The sequence below is a fragment of the Platichthys flesus genome, chromosome 4 (genome assembly GCF_949316205.1).
Source record: "Platichthys flesus chromosome 4, fPlaFle2.1, whole genome shotgun sequence".
Taxonomy (NCBI): Eukaryota; Metazoa; Chordata; class Actinopteri; order Pleuronectiformes; family Pleuronectidae; genus Platichthys; species Platichthys flesus.
The window spans coordinates 26,806,693-26,833,313 of NC_084948.1; the positions used below are offsets into that span (position 1 = coordinate 26,806,693).

Sequence of the window (26,621 nt, forward strand, 5' to 3'; positions counted from 1 at the left end):
TGTCATGGGAAAGTAAAGACATTCCATTCAGTTCTCACTTTCTGACTCAACTTTAAAGGAGCTGGTTCAGGGTTTAGAATTAGTTTCAGGTCAGGATTTGGGGATTGGGGAGAGTGTGTTTCTGTCTCAGGTAAAGTTTGGTGACAATCGGGGTAACGTCTTATCTAATTGGATAAGCTGTGCCCTCAGTTGGTATAGGACGTGGTGATCAGCTGTGTGTGTTTGGTCTCGGTGTTAATCATGTTGTGGGAACCTGATACGATGTTCTTGTAAAATCTGGACAATGAGAATGTGTTTCTCTGCTGTTTGTGTGTGTCCCTCCTTAAATAGATAGAAAAGCAGTCCCTTGTTCCTGCTAATGAGTCCAGACCAGGCTGCAATTATGACCCGGGCCTGTGGTGACCAATCACAGCGTGGCGAGGAGCCGAGCCGCACTGTATGGCATCACATGACAGAATCAGGGCCGGAGTGTATATGCTGCTCTGGGCTGTGTTGACGCTAATCGACCAAGACAGCCTGAGCATGACCTACTTGAGAAGGTGGCTCCTGCAGACGGGACGGGAACCCTCCAAACCAGGAGTAATGGATGCTGCTGCAGCTCGGGCTCTTTATGAGGCCAGTCCCCCGGGTCAGTGGCTCTAAAGCGTTTGGTTCATGACCCCCTAATGTTCACAGGCTGCACATAAATAATCGAACTAAGACTGATTTCACTTTCTCAGGTTACTTCATATCTTCTTGAGGCTGGGACACTGGGCAATATTTAATATTTTACAAGGAAAATGTTTTAAAAAGGGAAATTGACCCAGATCTATAAATTCTGAATGTTCTGGTCCAAAGACATAAACATAAACCTCAGGTTGTACGTCTGCTCTAAAGTCATTAACAAACTGAATTCTTCCTCTGCTAAATTTGATTAACTTATACTTCCTTGACTTCAGGACATGAGTTCTGAGCATAAAGAGGAAAATTAAAGTTGTAAAACACAGCAGCATAGTTTACAAATTGGTTAGTTGTTAATTAAAACACAGAAATAAGACACTTGTTAACTAATTAAATAAAGTTAACAATTAATACAAACACATATAATTAATTTGTGTGTAACAATAAAATAATTGGTTCCTGTTGATATTTTATTTTTGTCAGAGAAGTATAAGAGAAGAAACTGTTTAATATTTAGGATTGATTAAGTTTCATTGTCTCGGCAGCTCACGTCCAAATGGGTCATGAATATTAATGAGGTGTCTGGCCCGAACAATACAAATACACAGGTTTATCACAGGAAACAGGCGAGGACACCTTCAAAATAAAACACCAGAGCTGTGAGGTTTCACTGAAAATAAATCCATTTCCATGGATTATTAACTGCCTTAAGAGATCTAACTATTCGAGTTAGTTTTTATTTAGTCATATTTAATTGATTTTTAAGGCAGTTTAGTTTATGGCAGCTACATAATTTACGAATTAATTGTTGATTTATGTTTCTCATTGAAAGTGTTTCTCAGTACTTATTGTTGTTTTGTTCTTTCTTTGTTTTATTCTTCATGTATATTTGATGTCATGAAAAATTTTCGAAATATATAAAAAAAATCAAATGAAAACATGATACAGGCATAAACATACTGAAAATACGAGCTAAAAGTGCAATTTCTTTACAAATATTAAATAATAATACAGGTCATTTATTTGTATGAACTCTATTGTCTTCTCTCGTCAAAATATTTATGGAAAAATACTTTTGAGCACTGACTCTATAAAAGAAAATGCCTCTTGGTAATGTTACTTCAACATTTGATTTTACTTTAATCCTTCACATAATAATAATAATAATAATAATTATTATTATTTATGGTAATTATAATAATTATTGTGATTGCACTGATTAAACAATACACAATAGTAATGCAATGTCAAATTATAGATTCTAATTGATATTGATATTGATATTGTGACTATAATTAAACCCATGGAGATTTTGTAAAGGGGGGGGGGTGGAAGTCTTCTTTATGTTGGATATATTGTGTCTTCAATAGAAATGAATGAATGGTTTGATGCCAGTAGAGAAACCCTGTGTGTGTGTGTGTGTGTGTGTGTGTGTGTGTGTGTGTGTGTGTGGAGTCAGTGCACTTGAACCCGTGTGTTATTTTGAAGGGCCGGGCCGGAACCCTGTGTGCTGGCGGCCGTCAGCTTGTGGTTCGGGCCGGTTCCTCCCGGTTCCTCCCAGCAGCAGCACCGAGCCGCTCTTCTCCTCCCGGCAGCGGCGGCAGCAGCAGCGGGGAACTGTCACTCACACACCGGCTCCGCATCACTCGGAGACGCGCTCTTTCGGCTGGAAGCTGCGACCGAACACGGCCTCCTCGCCCGGGCTGCGAACCCCTCCCCGTGCCGCCTCCCTCTTTTGAGACGTCACTGCGGTTTTCCCCCCCGTTTCTATTTTTTTGATTTCCTCCCACCTCCTCTGACAGACCGTCCGCCGCGCACTCAGCTTGGCCAGGCTGACATGGTAGATTACCACGCTGCTAATAACCAGTCGTCGACCGGCGGTGATCAAATCTACATGGAGCAAGAGAACGATTGGGACCGGGACCTCCTGCTGGACCCGGCCTGGGAGAAGCAGCAGCGGAAGGTAAGCACAGACGCCGGGGAGACGGGGCCCAGCTGGGGCCGAGTGGAGCCGGGCTGAGAGGAGGCGGCGGCGGGCATGAAAGAAAATGGCTGGGACGGGGAGTGGAGGTCAGAGGACGGGCCTGCAGCTGCACCAGTGCCCCACTTTCTATCACCCTCTCCCCGCTCAGCCGCAGCCGGTCCCCCCCTCCTCTCTGGATCCTTCTCTCGTTCCTCTCTCTCCATGAAAACTGCTGGATTGTGTCTCTCTCCCTTTTCGCTGCTGCCCTTTCTCTGTTAAAGGTGATTCTTCTCCCGGTACTTTCCCTCTTCATCCTCCTCCTCCTCTTCCTCCTCCTGCCTGAGCGGAAACACGGCGCCACATTGTTGTAAAAACCATCAGAATTGTGTTAGTGCAGATTTGCTCCAGTGTGTGTGTGTGAGGAGGCTTTAGGGCGTCATCAGGCTCCCGGTCCCACTTGTGTCTGGCGGCCTGGCTGCGAGCTGAAGGCCGATACGACTCACCGAGGCGAGGCTGGAGAACCGAACCGCCACCACGGTGCACCGGGGCCGACATACCGACTCTCGAACCTCGAAGCAACTGTGGTTCATCATCTTTTATTCAGAGGCTCGATTCTCAGGATGGAAAATCCCCAGGGAAACGCAGTCATTGAAACTCACGGTCCGCTTGTGGAATTCCTGACATGGTTCGCAACTTTCTCCAGCCTCAGAGTATTTGAAGCATGGCAGCTATTTTAAAAGTATTTGAAAAATGCTGTGAGCGAAACCTCTGTACTGATGACTCCTCCTGTGACAGAACCCTCCAACTGGTTCTGTTCAGGACTGCAGGATCGTCTGTGTGGCCCAGTGAACCAGCCAGTTACCACCAGTTTTCAGTGGAACCGCTTTAATCAGCAGATTTGTCAGTAATGGAGATCGCTGCTCAACAGAAATAAACTAGATGTATGATCTGGATTGTGGATTGCACTTGATTACCTGGGAGGGTTTGAACCGACGGTGGAGAGACTGTATTCAGACAGTTTCTGACATGCCTCCTTCATGGTTTCCTCCTTCCTGCTTTTCCAACCAGTCAAACCAGACACACCCACTTGCTGTGCTGCACATTTTAACCTGCTCCTGTTTTTAAATTCAGACACAGAACCACTCAAGCTACCGACTAACATCTCCACTGCTTCTTTTATAATAATCACATCCTCATCAACTCTCCCTCCGACGTCATCCACCACTTTTCTGCTTGACATGTTTTTGTAATAGATGCCGTCTGGCTGAGATCGTGGCCAATGGGTGTTGCACCACTTTGCTACCTGTGCTCAGTTTTCCCACAACGATGGCAATAAAAGTCATCCACTATAATTTACTAGACAAAGGTGACCTCGTTTTTTTTTTTAACCAGTGTTTCCCTTTAGGCGACTGCCCAGCTGAATGAGCGTCTCTTAAAATATAGACCCATTTATAAGCCCTGGTTTGTTCCAAATAGGAAATAGAGGAAGTTATGATGTGATATTCACGTCACATGTTCCCTCATGACTACATGGATATGTCCTAAAACCGTAAACCACTCTTACATCAGTTTTGAATGTACTCAATTCTCGTAAGGGCGTGGAGGCAGTATAATGAAGGGCCATTTGAAGAACCATTACTTGACAGTGTGGAATGATCTAGAGGGTGTGTTTTTATGTGTGTGTGTGTGCTAACCAGGCTACGCACCCTAGCCTTTTCACTAGATGACTGGCATACTTTCGAGTGGTGTGACAGCATGCCAAGCATTGAATTGTGCATTTTTATAAGGCTACTCAGCATATTCTCTGTCAACATCCCACATTCTTACACCTGCCTAACGTCAAACCTTTGCGGGTCCAGTCCTCCGTTGGCACCTGATGCCAGTTGCTCCACTCTTAGTCATATTTGTCCATGGATCCCAGAGGTCAAAGTAGGAGCGCATATCCGTACAATCATTAACCGAGGGAGGATTGTTGTGCAAACCTGGGCTGAGGTCCACTCCTCCGCATTCCCACATCTCCCTTCATCAGTGGCTGCTGATAGGTGTTTAGGTGACTGGGTAGAGAACAAGTTGGGGACTTGTCCCTCCGGAAAGCTGCGCCGGTCGCAGTGAGGCGGGGGGGAACCAAGGGCAAATTCCTGCGGTGTATTCACGCTCACTGTGCCAGTTATTGCGCAAAAGTGGAGCAAACGGCTCCCGCAGAAATATCAAGAGAGAAGTGTATATAATGAGTGTGGCAATGGGTTTGTCCCTGTGCAGAGAGAGAGGGGCGAGTCTGTGAACTCACAAACGGGAGCAGTTTGTCGGCAGCAGCTTTTTCCATCACGCTGACTTCTGCACATTCAAAATGTTGAGTAACACAAGAGGGGGATAAAAGATGGCCGTCCTCCGGATTTTTTTTGCATTGTTGCCTTTTTGTTGTCCACAGAGAGAGCGAGGGGGGGGGGGGGGGGATCTGATGAAGGAGGCAGAGAGAGGTCATGTGACAAAGGCCTCACTTAACATTGAACTCAGAACACTGTAGGTACATAGTTCACATGCTATCTAGTGGAGCCACAAGGACCATGAAACATTTGGACTTGATCTATTTGTGTAGAATAGTGATCTCCATGGACAGGCCTCCTCCTCCTCCATATGAACAAGGATGGAAACACATATAACATGAGCACTCGAGTACACTGGGCATGTGTGTGCCCTTGGAAACATGAAGCATTAGCTGTTAGCCGTGTATCTGGTCTAAAACTGCGGAGTAGTGTGGATGCCAGGCGTAGCTGTAGCCAAGGGTCTGCATTTTCAAACAGAAATGTGGTTGTGTGGATGTAACCTTCCTTGTGTGTCCAGTGTGAGTTTGTGTTTCTCTCGCAGAAGCAAAGTTTGTCCTTGTGGTTTGTTTCCATTTGTCCATTTTGAGCAACATTTCTCAACCCCCTAGAGCAGCTGGACTGAGCCAAGCAGAGTCCAGTTAACGTCAGTCTCTTACATACGAAGCCCCCCCCCCCCCGACAAACATGTTATTAAGTCTCTGTGCTCAGGGATCCACCACAGGTTCCAACATGTCACAGTGCGCAGCACCGCAATCAGAGGTTTTATTATACCTCCTGCTTCTCAGCGACGGTTTGGCTGCACATATTTCTCATGTCATGATTCAGAGTGAAAGGGAGCGAGGTGGGCGGATGAGCTAACAAGGAAAGCAGTAACGTGCACGAGCCAAAGGGCCTGGAACAGTCTGCAGCATTTGTCAAGGTGACACACCAGCACTTGTTCGGCTGCTCCCCTCTGATGCAGTGGAGCTGGGTTAATTCACAAAACAGATCAAACTCTAGATTAACGGTTGAAGCTAACGCAGAATGAGTGGCCTCGGTTAAGCGAGCAGATCAGTTCTGGTGTTTGCTGAAAACAAAATAGAGACTGAGAAGTTAAACTGTGGATTCATGTCGGAGTTAATAACCCCATTCTCTGCTCTTAGTTTGTATCTGGAGCGTGTGGCACTAATCGTGTAACATTTCTCACAATCAGTTGTGGTTAGTGACTGGTGTTTGATCTGTCCTCATTTTCCTATGCAGCCAGTGTCTCCTTCTGTTTGCACTGCAGTGACTGAAGCTGGACTGTTACACTGACTCACAGCTCCACTCACTGCTGGAAATATGGGAGGGTGAACTAGATGATTTGACTTAGCTTGGGTTATATTTCTCTTGTGTTGAGTGTAGTCACCAGGTTCCATTCATACTTTATGAGATAGGTTTTTAGTTTGCATGTCCCATCTGCAAACATCGGTGAAGCTGGTTATAACCTATACTGCAGCTAGCCACTAGGGGGTGATCGATAGGCTTTGGATTCAGTTTCAGTAGCCCTTATGTCCTCCATCTTTATATACACTTGTATAACTTTTTCTGTAGCTTGATGTCAGAGTAAACATGTTTTCGATGTCTCAAAGTAAGCATCAGGAATTTGTTTTCATTCGGCCTCTTCTTACTTCCTCCGCCAGTGCCGAAGGTGGGCAGCTGGACACAATGTAAGTTTGTTCTTTGGCGCCCACCTTCACATGCTCTGTGTGGCTGGCTGGCAGGCGGAGCCGGCTCAGATGGCCTCGGTTGGCTCAGGACGAGCAGCGAGGGACATTTTGCCAGGACAAATGGACCAAAGAATCCACCCTGCGCTCATTACTACATTGGCTTAGATCTGGCTGCATAACAAGCTGCCATGTCATTTTTTTTCCGATCCCAGCCCACTTCCTGTTCCAAAACATTTAAAAACCAGAAGGGAGCTGAAAACGTTTGAGGAAGGTTGAGTAAATTGGCTGTTTGCTGAACAACAATGGACAATGGTCCATTTGTAGAGAAGAACCGACAGAAACAAACGCTTTGATTGATTGTCTTTTTGTGTTTGTGTGATTGGCTGTGTCGCTGGACCAACCTGAAGGGGATGTGGTGAACAAGAGGAAATTACTCTTGATTGAGGGCAGTTGTAATTAAAGTTGTAATCTCCACACACACTTTTGCATTGTGTTGGAGCCTCTTGATGGAAGTTACGTTTATTCAGCTTGGATCCACTCAACAGGATTATCATCTTTCTGTTCTTGATATAAACCTACATTCACACTTAAAGCCTTGGTGCTCATAATTTTTTCAATCAGATCTTTTGGTTTCCTGCTATTTCTTAACTGGGGCCAGTATCAGATTCCATTGTGAACTGTTAACAGCCCTTTACTGACCCACATGAATAAAAGAATAACAAGTCATACTACTTCACGTTGCACGCCTTTCTGAAATTAACACCATTGAGGCCGATGTAGTCAGTGCGTACGGTTCCATGTACAAGTGGTTGTCAAACGCAAGTTGGTTGCGGTACGAGCCCTCAAGTTTGGCTTGAACACTTAAAATGGCGATTACTGCTTTAGAGTTCCGTGAAGGTTGTACGGGTCCAAGCTGTGCTGGACCTAGCCTCCCCCACAAAGTTCATTCACAGGCCACAGGCTTGATAATTAATGAGAGATACTGTGGAACAAATAGTAAAGTGGCCCAAATCAGAGTTGAAACTTGATCTGATTCAATGCGACTTTTTTTGTTCACACTATCCTGAAAAAATACCTGAGTCGCATACGAGCAAAAACTTCAGATTTGGTCGACTTGAACCAAAGTGTGTGGTTGTTGGTTCAGACAACTGAAATCAGATATTTTTGATGATCATGGTTTTCCACGACTTATTTTCAGAGGAATTGCAAGAATAAAGAACGAAGGGGAAACTCTAACACATTTCTTCCTACATCTAATCCACCTTAACTCAGCCTGTAGATCTGCTGAGACAATTACTTCAGTAAGCAGTTTTTCCTAACTGCATATTTCTCTGAGTATTTTGGGACGTGAGATAATGGAAGTCTTGGGTCATTCCCTCACCGCCAGCTGATTCCAGGTCAGCTGTGGGAAAAGCCCTCCACCTCAGCTGTGACCGCCATCCAGAATCAGCTTGTGGACCTAAACAACGAACCAGTCAGTCAAGCAGACAGGCAGTGAGAGGACAAGGCAGCGAGGAATGCAACCCCTCTCGGCCGCCCCCCCTTCCTCGCCGTCTTTCTCTCTGTTCTGTGTTTGATGGCGGTGAAAGAGCATGCGGGGGGAGACATTCCTTTGGTGGCCCATTATAGCCTGCCCGGCTTGTGGGAGGTGACTTTTTACTAAAGGGGGGCGGGGTATCCTGTTTTTTTGCGTTGGGGGTTTGCAGGATTGCAGATGTGGCCGACGTGGTGGAGTGGAGACGGAGAATCCTCCTCTGGTGCAGAGGGGGTTCACTCACCGAGGGGAGGGGGTGCTTTCATTTCCAGCCTGTTTCAATGTGGCGGATGTTGCGGCGCCAATCGTTGCTCCAAATATTTGTGTGCAAAAAAATCTTTCAGACATCGCCACGCCGTGATTGATTGGATCGCTTCCCGCGTGGCAGGCGAGTTCAAAGAGGCGAGCGCAGATACGGAGCTGCAGACGGCGAACACATGGTCCAATCAGTTGTGAGGGGTCGTAGCTACCGTGTAGCCCCTGAGCGGTTATTGACATAGGTCGGTTGTAGGCCTGTGTGTCGAGGTGGTGAAGCCTAATGTGTTCCTCTTTCAAAGAGATTTCCTCACGGTCTGTTTCTCTCCCACTCTCTTTGTGTGTGCGCTGCATTTTGGGACAGCGAGGACTCGGGTGCGTTCGAATGTCAGAGCGGCCGCAGATCCCTGGACGCAGTTCCTGTCTGATTATAACTTTTAACTCTCTCACTCACGGTGGCTGTTCACATGCTCACTCTGAGGCTATTGTGTGCAGTAGTGAGGATTAGTAAATGGCATTTCCCCCAGATGAATTGAAATTGGCAACAACAAGGACCAAGAATTTCCTTCTGGTTTGCTGCCAATATTCTTGTTGATGGTTTTAGCTTGAACCTCAGACCCCCCCCCCCCCCCCCCCCCCCCGTTCACATGTCCTCGGGTGTATCCTCAACAAAGGGTTGACTTTTCTTTGTACATTTGATCCACTTGCCTTGCTTTGTATCTGGAGACCATATGATAGATCGATCTACATCATGACATCCACGAAGGAGGTTGTTTTAATTTGCTGATGGTTTGCAGGATTCTGTAAAAAATGAATGAATGAACTTCCGTGACATTTTGTGTAGGGTTGGTGCACGACACAAGAAAGAACACATTTCAGGAAAGGGTCCACTCTCCAGTTCATATTGAAAGCAGCGCAGGACAACATGTGAGTGTCTGAGCAGAGAGATTGCGACAGCACTGATTGTGGGACAATACAAATCCTCCAATGCAGACACAGTGATTGTGGGAAGTCTGTTGAGGGTTGTTTGTAGGACAGCAGCAGAAGAAAGGCGTGTGTGTTTAGGTGTGTGTGTTCTAAATGCCTGTGTTTATGTGTCTGAAGGGTGGGGGCTACCCTTACATTATGGGTTTTGGGCATTGGGTGAGCCCCCCCCCCCCCCCCCCCCCCCGGCTCTAGTTTTCCAACAGAGACACATAGCTGTGGGTTCGTCTGCAGGGGCTTCTGGTAAACACAGTACAGTTAAACAAATGTAGGCTTGTCTCATGTCCACACCATACAGTGTGTGTTTGCATGCACGAGAGTGTGTGAATTTGATTGTGAAGCATCATCTATGTTCTGTTAAACACACAGGGAGACAAATGGAGTACACACAAAATATATAAAAAGAGAAAAAAGCAGTTAAACTCAGTGTTGTACCTCAAAAACAAACTGTAGTGTGTAGGATTACAGCAACATCACACCCCCCACTGTTTGTAGGTGTTACATTAGGCTGCAGTTATGAAGATAAAAGATGAAGAATATTCACTGCTACAACTCGCTCACAGCTGCAGTTTGCAAATCCGCAAAAGAGGACCGTTATATCACTTGGTCACCGCAGTGGTTTAATAAGATAACGGTTTAGCATTGTGCGTGTGTTGTGCACCCTCGGCTGTGCTCCACTGTTACCTGCTGTGTCTTTGAATATCTCTGCCTGCCCTCTCATCTCGGCCGTCTCCATGGCTGCACGGAGCAGATAGTGCTCATACATGTATCTGTGCGGCGGCAGCTTCTCTACTCTGAACCGCAGCGCTCTCTATTTTTGGAGACGGCACTTCAGAGCTCTGCTATCACCGTGTTCAGGTTCAATACATATTGTATCAGACAAATAGAAGAGAAAGACGTGGAACACTGTTCGTACTGTTGCTATTTCGGTCTGGTTTTGAAGTTCTAAAGGAGGCTAATGCACCGTCCTGTTTCATCCACCGCAGACTTTAGATAAATGTGCATCCCTTACAACTATTAACACACTTCTTTTTAAATCTCTTATAAGGCAGAGAAGATACATTTGCACCTCCGCTAAAGAGGGTATGTTTTTCTTTTTGTGTGTCGTTAGTTCGTAGGATTACAAAAAAATTTCTGGTTGAATTACCAAGAAATTGGTGGAAGGAAGTGGTTTACACCAAGAAAGGACCCATAAAATTATCTTTCTCTGGCATGTTATATTTTCTCAACATCGTCTGTGTAATTTGGTGAAGATCCAGATAAAAATCTTGTGAATTTAAATGTGGTTTCATAAGGTAACTGTTGGGCCATTCTATTTAAATGATCGGTCTTATTGTTGGGAAAGCTTCTTTCTTCGTAGCACACATGAAGAGAGATAATGCTGCAAGGATTTCCAGAGAAATTATTACGTATATACCAGGTTAATCCTCTGTGCACCTAATATTGATCAACCCGTATCGTATTCCCTTATTTATAATAGTACTTACGTTTTTTTAATTAACCAGTTTGTATTTTTATAAAAGCACATGTAAAGTTTATTAAATGGTTTGGATTTCAGCGTGGAGCAAACACACAATGCCTGTGTGTGTTCTGTGTGTGTGTCTGTGTGTGCTCTGAGTTTGTATTGTTCCGTGTCTGTGGTTTGTCCTCAATCTGGTCGCCCCCTTGATGCCAGCGTGACAGTTCAGCAACATCTGCCAGTGGGACAGACCATCCCACCCACATCAACCACACCACGACTCGCACAGAGATTATCCCCCAGCTCAGATCCCCAGATTAAACTCCAATACAACATGTATCTTAGATTAACACAAAGGTAAAGGCAGTGGTGCATAAAGGCACATACAATATGTATGGATACGGCTGCTGCTTGATGTCAGTGTGATCAGAGACATCATTCAGAAGGAGAAATTTACAATTAGTGTAAGAAACACTAATAGAAGCTGTAATCTCTCATTGTTCTCGTTTCCTCGAGGATATTCTTCCTACACAGACTGGGAGTGTGTGTTGGACCAGAGGATTATGTTGTTATTGTACCATGCTACACAGACCATAGTCAGGTATGGGATGTCCACAAGATCCAGTTAAAATCTGAGTTTGAGGCGCTGAGAATATTACCAGACTCGTCTCATGTTATCCACACAGAGTTCAAGAGGATTTAACCAGTAACTTTGATTTGATTAGCTTCGATCAAAACGATGCAGAACTTGGTCATCCTTGCTGTTTTCCTCAGGTCCCCCCGAGTCAGGTCAGAATCCAAAAGCCGACTTTGTTCTTCCTCTCATAATAATAATGTTCTGTAGAATTAGCAATGATGCATATCTGCAGTCACGGCCGCACCTAGACAGGTTCTGCTCCCTCTGGGGTGGGTGTGAGCGAGCGAGGGAGACAGAATAAGAGAGGGAGAGAGAGAAAACACAGCAGACTGGTAGTAAAGTGTGCATAGAGATGATAAGGCCTCATTCTACAACTGGGACATGTTCACACACACACACACACACACTCACAGAAGACATCTGGAGGGGTTTAACACTGCATGCCACACTGGTCTGATTGTCACACAGCTGTGGTTTCAGAGCCGACATCACAGCTCTGAAACAATTAACCATCCTTTAACTGTTATCGTGACAATCTACTGGTCGTCTGTCTGGAAGTGACCGTCTTTAAAAGTGTGTGAACATTTCACATGACACAGCTACACAACATCACTGAGGTAGGAAGCTAAAGCTGTTTACTCACAGTAAACAGAGAGAAGAGGAAGAAGAAGCTTGACACAGTTTGCAGCTATCTAACAGCCGCTCAAGGCTTTTAATTCAAAGTGATCCCACACGTGTGACGACTTGTGTCTGTTGTGTCCAGACCGGCACAGGATTGGCTGGTTTCCTGCCACCTCAGGAGACGCTGCCACAGTGGGTGCATTAGAACAGACCCAACGAATCCAGTACTAAATGAGTTGCCATCAACTTTTATAATCGATTAAATCGAGTAGTTGCAGCCCGAGCCTGAAAGCAGCTTTATTGATCTTATTTATTCCAGTCCATTTGCTTTGGTCTCGTAGAAATGATTTGAATCGGCTCTGACCTCTGACTGGAAATCAGCCGATTTGGCTGCTGGGATCTGTTGGCATCAATCAGCATCTGTGGTGGTCTCAAGACACACTCCCCCCCCCCCCACCCCAGTAGCTTTTAAAAGGATGTGACCCAGGTGAGGATCGGGCGTACGGAGCAGGATTCAAACTGTGTGCGTTTCTTTCCTCTGCGTCTGTCTCTGATTTCCTCAACGAGCTTCTGCTTTATTATTTAACAGCTTTCAAACTGGGGCACTGGGCAAAGGGGGGAAGAGGAGAGGTCTCCTGGGACACAACCATGCATACATACAACCATCTATAGTGTTCACATGATTATTTAAACCCACGCACACAAGCTACAACTGCCTACTACTCGTTACACACTCACCAGTTAGTCAGGCGGCTTTCTTTTTCTTTCCATCACTTCCTGAATGTTGCAGGATTTTGGTGTGAATGCGTCGTCTTAAACTCTATAATCGTTATTCTGGAACGTTTTCCTTTACTCAGAGTACGAATGAATGGAGCCCGTGTTGGTTTCAGTGCACAAAAAAAGCAGCATTAAATATTCACTGATTGCGCCTGGCCTTCAGGTTTCCTCCGCTGCTCTCATTTATAGCGAGCACTCTTTGCTCCCCAGATAATCCCACACATCTCTGACTCTCCACGTTCATGTGTTCCCTTGCATCTCTCTCTGCCACAGTTGTTAAGGCAACAGGCTCAGACAAAAGAGGATAGAGTGTGTGTGTTTGTGTGTGTGTTGCTATTTTAAGGATCCGGCTGGTTTTCTTTTGACCATTGGTTCTGCAAATGCCAATCGTTTTTTCCAGTGTCTGTGTGACTTAGAGGTTCAGCTTCAGGGTTCTGTCTGTACTGTGAGGTTCTGTATCTGGGTGCTGTTGCAGCCAGCAGCGGCCTGAGGCCTGCTCATAACTTCAATCTGTTTGTTTTTTTAGTCTTTCATACTTCAGGAGGATCCCTGTGAGACTTGGAGCCCAGAGCGTTTTACAGACACGCCAACGGACAGTAGGATCTAGTTGACTGTCTTCAAAACTCTGGATATTTTAAATCATCATTTGAGCTTGTAGCTGATAATTCACAAATAATTTACGGCTTGAAATTGTGTCTTTCTAGATCTAAAGTTTGAGCTTAAAAACGATATGATCCTTTATTATTCTGCAGAATGGAGACACAAACATGTTTTTTGGAGGGGATTAAGCAGCAAGTGTAAAACTGCATTTAGAGAAACACATTGAGATCTGGACAGATGGCTGGTAAACACTAGCTGCAGGTTCACTGCCAGTTTATGCAGCTGAAGAGACGGACAATCCAAACACTCCTGCTGCTGCTGCTGCCGGCCTCAGGGTCTCAAACCGAAGTGGAAAGCAGGAGGGTTTTCTTCCTCTCCCCTGGACTGTTTCTGCTGTTGTTGCTTCTTTACTTAAGTTTTATCCATCGGCAGCATGAAGAATCGAACATCTCCTCGGGGGTGTATTATGGATTTTCATTGTGAAACAGTTGTGTGTGGACAAGGTATATGGAAGAGTGATTTTTTTCATTGGAATTTACCGTGGACAAATATGCTGTTGCCTCAGAGGTTTATCCCCAAAGAGAAAGGATCCTGGCGACTAGTTTTGGGAATTTTCTGATACCTTCGCTAAATCAATACTTAAAAAAAACGGTTGAATTGCCTAAATGGTGCCAGAACAGATGAAATGAATGAATATAATTTCCAAACACGTTCCAGTATAGAAATCCTTTCACTTGAAGTAGCTAGAAGCTAACTGTGAGCTAGCACTATGTGCTGCTGGAGCTGTGTAGATAGGATGTTACCACCAGGTGTAATGTGAACTAGACACATACTGTGAGGTCATGTAGCCTGTAGGAGGAGCAACTATTTCAGCACAGGACTCGTATGCATTGTGATTTGTTTGGGAGGATTTCAGGACTCAGGAGGAGTTAAATGTTGAGTGTGACTGCAGCCCTGTTTTCATCCCCCTCCATGAACAGTGGGAAAGAGAGGAACGCTGAGGCTTCTGTGGTTTCAGATAGAGTCCCCACTCAGTCACACAGGCAGGCGTGCCCTGTGACTCAGGCCAGAGAGGCAGACTGATAAATGTATGTGTGTGTGGGTCACTCCCGCCTCTAATGGAACAGATGACTAGTCAAGATAGTGGGGAATGCCTACAGTCTCTTACTGTAGATCATATTAACAATCAGAACAGGGAATAGTTTTGTGTCTGATTTAGTCTTGACTGTCACATTAGTGTCATTGTGAATAAAGATCCAGACACATAAGCTGTTTTCAGACATGAACCAGGAAAACGTGCGCACTTTGGGGTCTGGAGATTGAGTGAGATTGAATGAAGCAGGAGGTTCTCAGGCCAGACGTGGTCACAACAACAGGATCATCTCTGCAGTGTTCAGGTGGGGGGGGGGGGGGCGGCGCAGGATGTAACTTATTTATTCTGCTGCCAAAATCACGTGTTCTTGTACAACACATTTACACTGGCGTCGGCCCTTAGCGCCAAAAGCTCTCGAGCTGTATCCTCACATAGGCTCATTCAGAGGTTTTATTCAGGAGCTCCAGAGAATGTCCGTGTCAACTGACTCACACATGTGCACTCTCATGTGCAGCCCCTCTGGATCATGTCAGGAAATTGCAGGGAGCTCAGTGAATGTCTGACAGCCCGCCACAGTGTCTTTACACACTTGGTTGGTAATTCCATAGAGAACCATCTTGGAAATGACAGAAAAAGAATATAAAGTATAGTCTACTTTATATTTAATAAAGTCGTCTCGCTGCTCGTCTGAATGTGGGTCAGGGAAGTCCTCTGCCCTCTCAGCCACCGGCCATGAGCCTGCTATCTCGTCAGAGCTAGCCCAAGGAGGATTATTTATCAAACGTACCCTTGGTTAACAATGACTCCTCTGTTGGTCACCTCTGACTCGCAGCTCTGCAGGGAGTGCACGGTGGCGTGCATGAGAGAAGGCAGACCCCGGTCCCCCGGAGCAGCTTCAGAGCAGCACAGATTCGTCTGTGGCTTGAGAGAATGAGCTCAGTGCTCTGGCTTTGACACCTCTGCTGTGGAGACACGACTGGATGCTGAGGCGTGAAAATCGCGCTGCTGTGGTTCCTGCCGAGTGTGTCACTGTAGCACGAGAGGAGCTTCTGCGCTAACACACACTCTTTTATCACATACCTGGGACTGATGTTATTTCTGTCTTCACTGTGACATCCAGCACGTTTTGACGGCTGCAGTGACGCACGTGTACCGCTGTGCTGGGTTCTAATAAATCTGTGTTTTCGATTGAAAGTGTCTTTTACTACAGGAAGGTGTGAAATCTATTGTAGAGGACGAGGATTGAGAGAGTCTCCTACATCCACACGATTCAATTTAAATTTTAAAAAGCATTACTGTTGCTAGGGTTATCTGTGCCCTCCACACTCTAGCACATAAAACTGAGAAGCTGGGAATCAATGCTGGCCTTGTTTTAGTTTGAAAACCAATGAATGATCACACGCCTGGAGATATCGTTTTGATTTTAAAACTAAGTGCATTAGTGCTGTTGTAGCCAAAGTCACTGACTACATCAGAGGTTCACTAATGGATGAGAGGTTGAAGGATAAAGTGTTTTAACAAAGGAAGCGTTGAGAAGTGTGGAGATGAACGAGCACAAGAGGCACTGAGGTGTACACAGATTCATTCAATGAAACTAAATACAAGAAAAACACCTTGTGTTGAGCAACTGAAAATGTAATTTGAATGTAGAGATGTAGAATCTGTTGCTTTAAGGTGTGAAATATTCAGCTGAACTTGGTGGAAAGCTGAGAAACCTTCACCCACAGACACCTTCAAATTCTGAGAAGAGAAATTCTGAGAGCGGAACAAAGACGCTGTTGCCTCTTGAGCTTTGAGAAGATGGTGTGAACCTGTGATAGAGGAAGTTTTGCACTTTGACAGCTTCCTCCACTCGTTTATCTTCACCTGCCATGCACGGCCACAGTCACCATCAATGCTCTTTCTCAGAATCCGTGAATAATTCAGCATCGTATCAAAGTATGGCGTCTTCTGTAGATACGGATTATGTAGAGTGTTGATAAATGCTGAAGATGCCCCCCCCCCACACACACACACACACACACACACACACACACTGACCTGACCTGCACATGGTGGTATCTGCCACGACTGAGCCCTGCACCCTTAGGGGCTTGGAACGAGGGGGGTTGTGTGTTTTAAGAGCTCGGAGCAGGTCTGCACGAGTCTATGTAGGGCACGGGGATCACTGCATTAAATCAACTTAAGGTTTTCGGTTAGTGTGGGAGGAAGTGTGTTGATGTATAAATGTGTGTTTGGGCAGCGTTGGCCGGTGTGTGGATTCAGGATCATCACCGTGTAACCATTCTAAGGTTTTGGAAGTTGTACGTCTGTCGGCGTGGCTCAGAAAGGATAAAGCAGAAAATCCTTCTTCTGCGAGTGAAGGAATAGGAGATTGTTTAGAAGCTCAATTTGTCTGACAAAACATGTGAGACGCTGATCGGCCCCGGTCACAAAACGTTAATCTGCAAAAACTGAAAATACAAACGCATGCTTTGCTCCAGCAGCAACAGAGCTGTTACCTTTGCGGAGGAGGTTATGTCCGCACCCCCGATGGTTTGTTTGAAAGGAAGATTACAGAAAACAACAGATTTCCACGAAACCTGATGAAACAGATCCCGCACGTTTAGAGAACTGATATCTACGAGTGTGTGTAACTTGGTTCTATTTAAGGGAACCGTTGGGCCTTGGCCAAGGTATGAGCTCTACTACTATGAATGAAGAATCCCTGACCGCCACTCTTAACGTTCCGGTGTATGGTGTGACAACCTCAGTGGTTTGATCCGTGTTTATTTGCATGTCAATTTGCTTTGGCATCCGCTCTGCTGTGTATTTGTCAGACAGGCGTACAGCCAGTGAGTCATGAAGCCATAAAGGGCAGGGTGAGCTCTGGAATGTGTGACAGAGCAAAGGGGGTGGTTGTGTGCGTGTGTGTGTGTGTGTTTTGTACGGGTCATCAACAAGCGGAAATTCAGTGGAACAAACAATGTGGCGCTCCTTGTGCTGAGTCTGGACCCTCTCAGCTTCTTTACGAGGTCTCCTTCCTCCCTCCCTCCTAATTACTCAGAGTCAGGAAGTCCTTGAGAAGTCTGGAATCTGTTCGCAGGATTTATAAATACCACCTTATCTCACAAAGTTATCGGATTTTTCTGTCCAAAAAAGAATGTAATGAATGTCCAACAGGAAAATCTTAAACCTGCATCTTCAACACACGGTTGAATCAATGTTACAGTCTACTTCCTGTCTGCTTTAATGAAACTGACATTTACACCCAATTAACAAAGTTTCAAAAATCCGGACATGGTGCCATGGATTTAATTAGATTTTGTTTCTGTTCGAAATTAATTTATAGATAAGCTTTTTTAGACAAATATTGTTAACTGTTCTGATACCTGGACCTCTAGTCTATTGTGTCGTTTGAATGTGGATTCCAAAGCTCTTATGCCCGACCCAGCCTGGTTCTTCAGTATCTGAGGCATTTCTGATGCTGGTATCTGAACATCTCGAGTTCATTTACTGTGTTTAGTCAGAAATCTGCAGCTTTATCCGACTTTGTTTCTTCACTGTGAGTTTTGAGTTAAACTGCATGCGTCACAAAAAGTAGAATATCTGACTTCCTGAAAACCCCCAAACTTCTTGAAGCTGAGTGACGGTTAAAGGTGTTGAAATGTTAGTTGAAGTGGAGCTAAGGCCATCTGAGGACGTGCATACACTCCCTTAGCTGCACATCGTTTGACCTGAGTCTCCTGCTCATTGGCAGGAAGTTAAGAGAAGCTGTTGCAGAGCAGCTTGTTTTGTTTTTCTGATTCAATTCCCCTCATTGCTTCATCTAACCTGCCTGTCACTTCTTCTTCTTCCCTGTGTCTGCTCGTGCGCTCTGCTCTCTCCTGTTTGTTCCTGCTGCTTTGCAGGAAGCAGAGGGGGAAGAAAAGAAAGGTGTTTGTGTGTGTCATGTTTCACATTCCTGCACTTCAGAGCACACACACACAGACACACACAGACACACACAGACACACACACTGACCATGGCTGCAGTTGGGTAACTTTAAAGGATCGGCTGTGTAAAGCTGAAAGTGTGTGTGTGTGTCAGCGGGGGGGTGCACCTTTCTGCCCTCTTACATCACCATTGTCGCTGTGACAGGCAGTTAACTGCGTTGCCTTATAAGGTAAAAGCGTGCAAGGCGCACGGAAAGGGGGAGGGGCAGGAAGAGCCTGTTACCGTGACAATGCTGTCTGCTGCCGGGCAACAGGGCCGGCCTGAAACTCCCGTTTGGCCACATTCACACACACACACACACACACACACACACACACACACACACCTCTGTACTCCTATTTATTTTCGGTTTCATCTTAATTTGTCTCTCGAGCACGACAGGATTCACTCAAACTAAAGCGGGAGATATTTCCGTGCCTCCCGTCCCTCTGTCCCTCTCTCTTTCTGTCCCTCTCTCTTTCTGTCCCTCTCTCTTTCTGTCCCTCTGTCCCTGTGTCCCTCTGTCCCTCTGTCCCTGTGTCTTTCTGTCCCTGTGTCCCTCTGTCTTTCTGTCCCTCTGTCCCTGTGTCTTTCTGTCCCTCTCTCTTTCTGTCCCTCTGTCCCTCTCTCTTTCTGTCCCTCTGTCCCTGTGTCTTTCTGTCCCTCTCTCTTTCTGTCCCTCTGTCCCTCTGTCTTTCTGTCCCTCTGTCCCTGTGTCTTTCTGTCCCTCTCTCTTTCTGTCCCTCTGTCCCTCTCTCTTTCTGTCCCTCTCTCTTTCTGTCCCTCTCTCTTTCTGTCCCTGTGTCTTTCTGTCCCTGTCTCTTTCTGTCCCTGTGTCTTTCTATCTTTCTGTCCCTGGCGTCTCATACATTCACACATGTTGGTTATAGTCTCAGGTTTTTGAGCTCAGCAGCACACGAGCAGCGACACCTACTTTTTCAGTAGGAACGACGAATGAAGATTTGAAGCTGTTGCGGTGCCGTGCCTCTCATACCACACATACTTTGAATTAAAGTATTTCAGACCTGTTTTTTTGTCACGTTATCTTTCTTCTCATCCTTTAATTCCTCCCTGTGCCAAAGACGTAACTGTGGAGGCGTCACACAGGCGGTCAACCTGCTGCGACCTCGGCTTCTGAACTGAATTGTCGACTGTGTGTGTGGTTGTAGCTGACAGAGGAGGATGAGGTGATGCTACCAGCTCAGCACGTTTGGCTTGAGTCTCATTGGGTTTGCTTTCCCCCCTTAATGATTCAAATAACCCAGGGCTGAGTAACTCAGTCTTAGTCGCTGAGTTAAGTTGTTAGTCATTCTATCTATAGTGGCTTTTATTCCCACAGCAGCAGACGCTTCAGACAGTGATGAGGAAAAAAGGAAAACATCAGCTACAGCACTAGAGTATTTAAATATCTGTTTATTTCCCTGCAAATATCTTCGCCATGGATGTTGTTCACTTCTCTAACATTAATTACTTCTCCATTTTGACCAATAACTTCCTCTAACAGGCTCCAGTTGGTTTCAGATGTTTCTTTGAGTCATCGTTATGAATAGACTCTGTGAACTCAACACCGTGACCAGCACTAGTTGCCTTTAAAACACACTTTTAAAAAGTATGGCCAGAAAGTTAAGCTTATTGTTGTAGAAAAGATGCAGATAGATGAGAGCTGGACATTGACATATCAGGATCAGCTTCTGTAAAAACTCCACACGATGATATGCACAGCAGTAACTTTAAGCTTTGCCCAGGTAAGAATTAGACGATCATACAGCAGAGACGCATAGAGGGAGTTTGAGAGTAGCTGAGACACTGCTGTGAGTGAACTGTTGATGACCAGTGGATCGTTTTTTCACCATCACAACCGAGGACTCAGTCTGGTTCGGTCAGCTGTTGCTCACAAAGGAACGTGAACTCAGATCCTCCCGACATGAAGGGTTACTCACACCGAGTAAATCCCTTTCAGTTTTCTGACGCCGTAAACTCACCAGCTGCTGTTACAACCAGACTTTTTTTAGCCCAAATGAATTCTCATGATGATTTAACTTCATGATATTTTTCTGATGGTCTCATCCAGACTAAGCTGAAGTGGAATAATGAGGTTAGTTTGCAGGTTAATGGTCGTTTTTAGTCCCAGAGCGTCTCAAAGCTCAAGTTGAGCTTGATGGCAGACGCCTCATCCGGAAAACAAATTCTGCCCAAACACGGCCCATAAACACAATCGTCCAAGTGGTTGAGTAAGAGCAGATTTTATTTATTGAGATGTTAATCCCATCCGTGCGAATGTGATTTCATACTTTATATCTACTTGAAAATATTTAAATATGCTGTTGCACAGCACAGACCCGGGTCACTGTCATATCCTGAACTTAAAGATTCCCGTTGGAGCTGCCGTCAGAGTCAGTTTGGCATCAAGACGCTTTCTAACGAAGCTGGTGGAGCGGTTCTGTTTCCTCCTGCCTGGACTGATCAACAACAGAACCGCAGACCTGTCCTGGAGCTCTGGAAAGATTCAGCCAGCGGTTTTAATAAAAGGCTGAAAAACAAACAGCTGACGCCTCGCCCTGCCAACTGCTATCAGGCCTGCCAAACTCCTGATTGGGCCTGTAAAAACACACACACACACACACACACACACACTGCAGTGGGGTGTAATAATAATGACCTCAGCTCGTTCAGTGATGGCAGAGCCCTGGTTTTGTAATGGGAGGTCAGGCTGTTGAAAGAAGGGTAACACCTCTCTAGCTACTGGTGAGTTATGAATAATGAACAACTTGATGGACCCATATTTGCATCACAGCAAAGCAAAGTTTAACTCAGGCAAGGTTGAAGGAGACGTGGGAGTTACACAGTCACAGTCTTACCTGCTGTTTGTTTTACTTTAAGTTCAGCTTCTCTCTATTGACTTGTGATAACTCTACTTGGTTTGGAGCCAAAATTCAAAGTGTGACATGTCTGTAAAGATCACAAGGTCAACCAGCACCAGTGTCATTACAGATATTTGTGTATTCAGACATTGAATCGAATCGTGACCTTGTGAATCGGAATCCAATCGATTAGAGAAATCAGTGGTGAACCCAGTCCTAGATGATAAATGATTAATGTATATGGGAACTGTCAAGAGAAGATTTAATGAGTTACTGAGCCAGGATTTGAAACACACCTTGCAGAAATGTATAAAAAAAAAAAATTAAATGTTGTACTCAGTTCTGAGTTTTACTTCCGTTTTAAAGAGGAATCACGTTTCTGAAGTTGTAACCGACACCACAAAGTATCAGACATGTTTTAAATAAAGCTGTTGAAGCGGCGATTTGTTTGTGGAAGCTGAAGTCATGCTTGGCAATGTGTGTCGGTTTTTTCTCAACACGGTGAGAATCTTTCCAAACCGGCACGCTGGTTGTGAAACGGCCAGTTTGAGTCATAAAGCTGCAGCTCGTCGTTTTAAGGCCCTCGATTGTAAAATGGTGTCAATCATTGCAACACCTATTGACTCTACCACACCTTTTTTAACCCAGCTTCATTGTGCTTGAGGTGTGGCTCTTCTTCAGTAAGAGAAGGTGACGGGGTTAAATCAAGTACATCTTAGTCATTTTACACATTTACTAAACATTTTACTAGGTGCATTCCACGTTGATGAGCAAGAGGTTTTTCTTGTGAAGTGATGAATACATGTTTGCAGTCAATCAGTATCTGTGTGTGGCGTCGGTGATTCGGAACAACTGCAGGAAACTAAAATAGGAAAGAGAAGCAGTGGGAAATTGTATCACACCTCCGCCAAGTAGGTTATGATTTGGCCCATGTCCATTTGTTGGTCAGCTGGTTTGTCAGCATGATTACACAAAGACTACTCAACTGGTTTCCATGAAACTTGATAGGACATGGGCCAAGAAAGGACGCATTCCATTTTTGGTCTTATCGGGACTTAGGGGTGGATCCAGGAAGTTTTTTTTTTTACACATTTCCCAGGGAATAATTCATGGATCTTGATTTGGATCTAATTGTTGTTTCATGGAGGGCTTGTGTTTTTTCCTCGGCTTTATTGTACTAACTTTTGGCGTTGGTCCTGAGCGGTGACTTCAGGTTTCTGTGGACTCAGGCCAGCAGCAGGTCTTAACTTGCCATGGCTCTATTACTACAGGTCACTTGCCTTTTCAAAAAGCTGCAACCAGTATTACCACAGGCTCGGCCCTAGAACAGCTCAATGATGAAATACAATTGTTAATTTAAGCCCTAAAGTTTCCACCTCACACTAACTGACCTTCAAGCTCTTATTAACTCTGTGAAAATCTATTAATAACGACCCGAGTTGTGCTTATGTGCAACGTGAACACAAATAGAAACAATTCTAATAAAGTCAACTGTGCTTCTGTGACTCTGTTTAGAGGAAACAAACCACGGGTGGTTTTCTTTGTTGAACCAGAAAATAAAACACTTGAACACAGGCCAGTCACTTCTCACCTCTGCAGCCGTTCAGCAGTTAGCGGCATCCTTCCCGCAGACCCCATTCAGCGTTCTAAATGAGTCACATCAGTGGTTTGAGTCATCGCAGCGTCTAAGGCCTTTAGAAACTGTCTCTAGTTCATGTGATGAGCAGCTGGACAGGAGGCTGTAAATCCCCAGATGAATGGTTTTTACACGTTTTCACCTCTGTGCTCAGGGGTTAATGTTTTACATCTTGTACGGTTGGACCTATTCACTGCATTCCTGCAGAATTAACATGGACATCCTCCGCCCCCGCTGCTTCCTGTGCTGTGCCTCTAAAGACAGGAAGTGGATTAGTTGGCTGCTGATTGGCTGGCAAGAAAAATAAGTGCTTGTGTTATATGAGAGAAACAAACGCACAAACTGAGGGAGACACTAATGCCGACTAAGCCTCTTCTGTGAATCTGATCTGATTTCCCTCTTCACTGGGTGTTTGACTTGATCTTCACCATTTCCCTTTAACTGCTTTTCAACTTTAACCATTCAAATCGCTTCTTTATTGCTGAAAGTGAGGAAGAGGGTGGAGATTAGATCTTAGAGCTAACCTGGGGCACGCTCAATCTCAAAAAGCAAAGTTTTCTTCTGGTTTCAAGGTCAAGTGATTTTGTGTGTGGACGGATGCAGCCCAGGTTCAAACAGGCAGCACATATTTGAGTACCAGTTCAGTGCCTGCATTTATTCTATAGCTGATAGGATGTTTGTGCATCGTCTCTCTTTATGGTTTGACGTTGAAATACCCATCAAAATATTCTTGTACTTTTTTATAGTAGATAATAACACTTTAAAAAACTTGAGCGCTCTTCAGGACGTCCGGGAGGTCGACTTCCTCCGAGGTGAAATAATCTTGACTTTCACCAGCTGTCTCAGTCTCTTGACTTCGAGGAGACATAGTTGTTTTAAGTAGAGGAGGATCCACTTCACCGTCCTTCAGCCAAATGTCTGAAAAACACTGAGCTGCCAAACAACTTCTTCTCAGAACAGACATTTGAGGAAGGATGCGCTACGCGTCTGCACTTAGACCATCGTTCTTTTTCTGGACTTCTTGAGCACTAACACTGATAGAGTCGAACTGCCCGAGATGAGGAAGACGAGAGGAGAGGATGACGATGCACGAGAGAGGGAGTCCGAAGGAGGAAGAACATAGCAGACATTCCTGACATCTCTGTCGTGTTGGACAGGGTTGGCGCTCGTTTCCTCCTCCTCTTTCATTCCAGCTTTCCCTCCTCATTCTTACCTCATCTTGTCTTCCTTCCTGCTCCATGGATCTAAAAAAAAGAAAAGAAACATTTATGTGGACAATTTCTTATTTTTCCAACTGATGTAGGAGTCTCTCACATAAGACTGAATGATGTGAGTGCCAACAAGTTGAGGCAACGATTTGATTTGTCTTTGGCAGCAGTCGCTCATCTGGAGAGAAGTAATCCATGACATTTACATACAAATAAATCTGTTTTGCCTCTGTTTAATCCATTGTCAGTAAACAATGGTACATTTGTGTGTATGATATATGTTCTTCATAATCCCATTAAGAGTCTTGGGGTCTCATTACAACTCTGTATCAGAGCAGACAGAAAATCACACCCTCAGAGAATGAAACTCTGTTTTCATTCAGCTAATGAATGAAAACAAATGTACAAATACAAAACACAAATACAACATATTAATAACATAAATGCACCGATCTGGCTTTAGTTACTTGTGGTGAAACTCTTTTTTTATTGTTGTTTATCTCAAGAGGCCAGTAAAACAAACCCAACCCAGAAGCAACTCCAATATCAGTAATTTCAGGAAACTTCAGAATAATATAGTGAGATATCAGTCCTGCTCGGTCATGGTGTAATGTGTGGAGTAAAAACCTGACATGTAAAAGCAGAGGATAAGAACAGTAACACAGGGCTTGTGTGTTGCAAAGTGTCAAGGCCCAGTTACACAACACTGGTGCTGCGATGTGGAATGAAGCAACGTGACCCAAAGTCTGCACCAGTTTTTATTGACACACAGGAAGACATGGCCTCATATAATGTAGAAATATGCAAACACAGTGGGTTAAAGGCCATAAACCAGGTTGGGAGTTCTGTTCTCATGTTGGATGGACCAGTGTAGATGTGGGAGTGATGTTCTTCAAATGATTTATCTGCCAAATGACTTCACGGCTGAAGTTTGACTCGCTGCCCAAAGTAAAAAAAAAAACTGGATGGTTTGAATTCCCACAGTGTTTTTTCTTCTATCAACGAGGTGGAGCTTAATTATATCATCACAATAATAAACCAGCAGCAAAAGAGAGATGCGACATTTAGATCGGATTTTTCTGAACGTTCGCTTTCAGTTTGTTCTGAAGAGTTTGACTTTGTCTTTTGAGTGAGATCTTCAAAACTACAAATCTGAGAAGTTATCATTTTTTAAGCATTCTAGAGGCACATGGAAATATGTGTTTCTGTAATATTCAGTCAGTGTGTATTACTGCATTCTCCTTTTTATAAGAGGACCATGCTACTCCTAAAATACTCTGCACACACACACACACACAGACACACACACTGAGAGAGGTCTCGGTCAGTGGTGCTGATACCCGACTCTGGGTTGAACTCTTTGAGGAACAAAGACAGGAAGAGGCATAAATAAATGAACAAATAACCACATCGCTTGACACTTTACTCCCTCCCTCCCTTTCTCCTCCCCCTCCTCCCTCCCTCTCTTATTTCCTCTCTTCTCTCTCCACCTCTACATCTCCTCATTAAGTGACTGCTGCTGATTGGTTGATCTTTTTTTCAAATCTGCAGAAGTCAGTGAAATGTGTGAAAGTGAAGGAAACGTCAGTCCTCTCTGCTTACCTTGTCTGCTCCCCCACACACACAGACACACACACACACACACACAGACACACACACACAGCCTTCTCATTTCCTCTCCTGGTTCGAACTCGGCCATCTTCTGGTTCCATCCTCAGTATTTTCTTGTAGAAGAACAAACTTCAAAACCTGTTTTTCACTCTTCTATGAAGCGTTTGTCCCGTTTCAATTTCATATTAATCATTTCCTGCTGCACTCAGTTATAAACACTCCTCCTCTTCACGAGCTTCCATCTTTCATCTTCCCAAACACATTTTATAAACCTCTTATCCCACGTTCATTTGCTCTCCTCCACGTCTCTTGAGAGTTGGATGGAGAAGTGAGGAAGTTAGTTGCTTGGTTAAATGTTTTTCTTCAGTCGGCTTCAGAGCTCTTTTGCATTTTCCCATCATTGCTTTATTTACAAGGCTTCGCCGATACTGATAGGTTTGTCATTTTATGAGCCAACGGATAAATTGTTCAGTCTCTACTTGCTCCAGTACATTAAGGCTCCTGGGAGTCGTGTGTCCAGCTGGACGTGGTCTTTGGACCTCGTTGAAAACTGTCTGTGTTAAGCTGTTGACTCACATAATGGCATATCTGAGGGGCATTAGGCCAGCCAGCAAGTACACAGCAATTACATGTTGTGTGAGCTCCCTCTGGGAGCTGCGTGTGCACGGCGGTGAGAGATTGTCCCCATATTATAGCTCTGCAGTACTGACTACCTGTCAGCACAAGAAGCAAGAGGGAGGCTCCCTGTGTGTGTG

General features: G+C 44.9%; 1 protein-coding gene across 2 annotated transcripts in view; it reads left to right on the forward strand.

Moving 5' to 3' along the window:
* The first annotated feature begins 2,348 nt into the window (after window positions 1–2,348).
* The window catches only part of actn4 (actinin, alpha 4), a 46,082-nt gene continuing 21,809 nt past the window's right edge, over window positions 2,349–26,621 (forward strand). The window contains exon 1 of one of the 2 annotated variants that reach the window (XM_062385670.1): window positions 2,349–2,623. In XM_062385670.1, the coding sequence (XP_062241654.1) occupies window positions 2,498–2,623 (126 nt within the window). In that variant the 5' untranslated portion in view covers window positions 2,349–2,497. The remainder of the gene's footprint in view (window positions 2,624–26,621) is intronic. The other variant, XM_062385669.1, reaches the window with a different exon arrangement.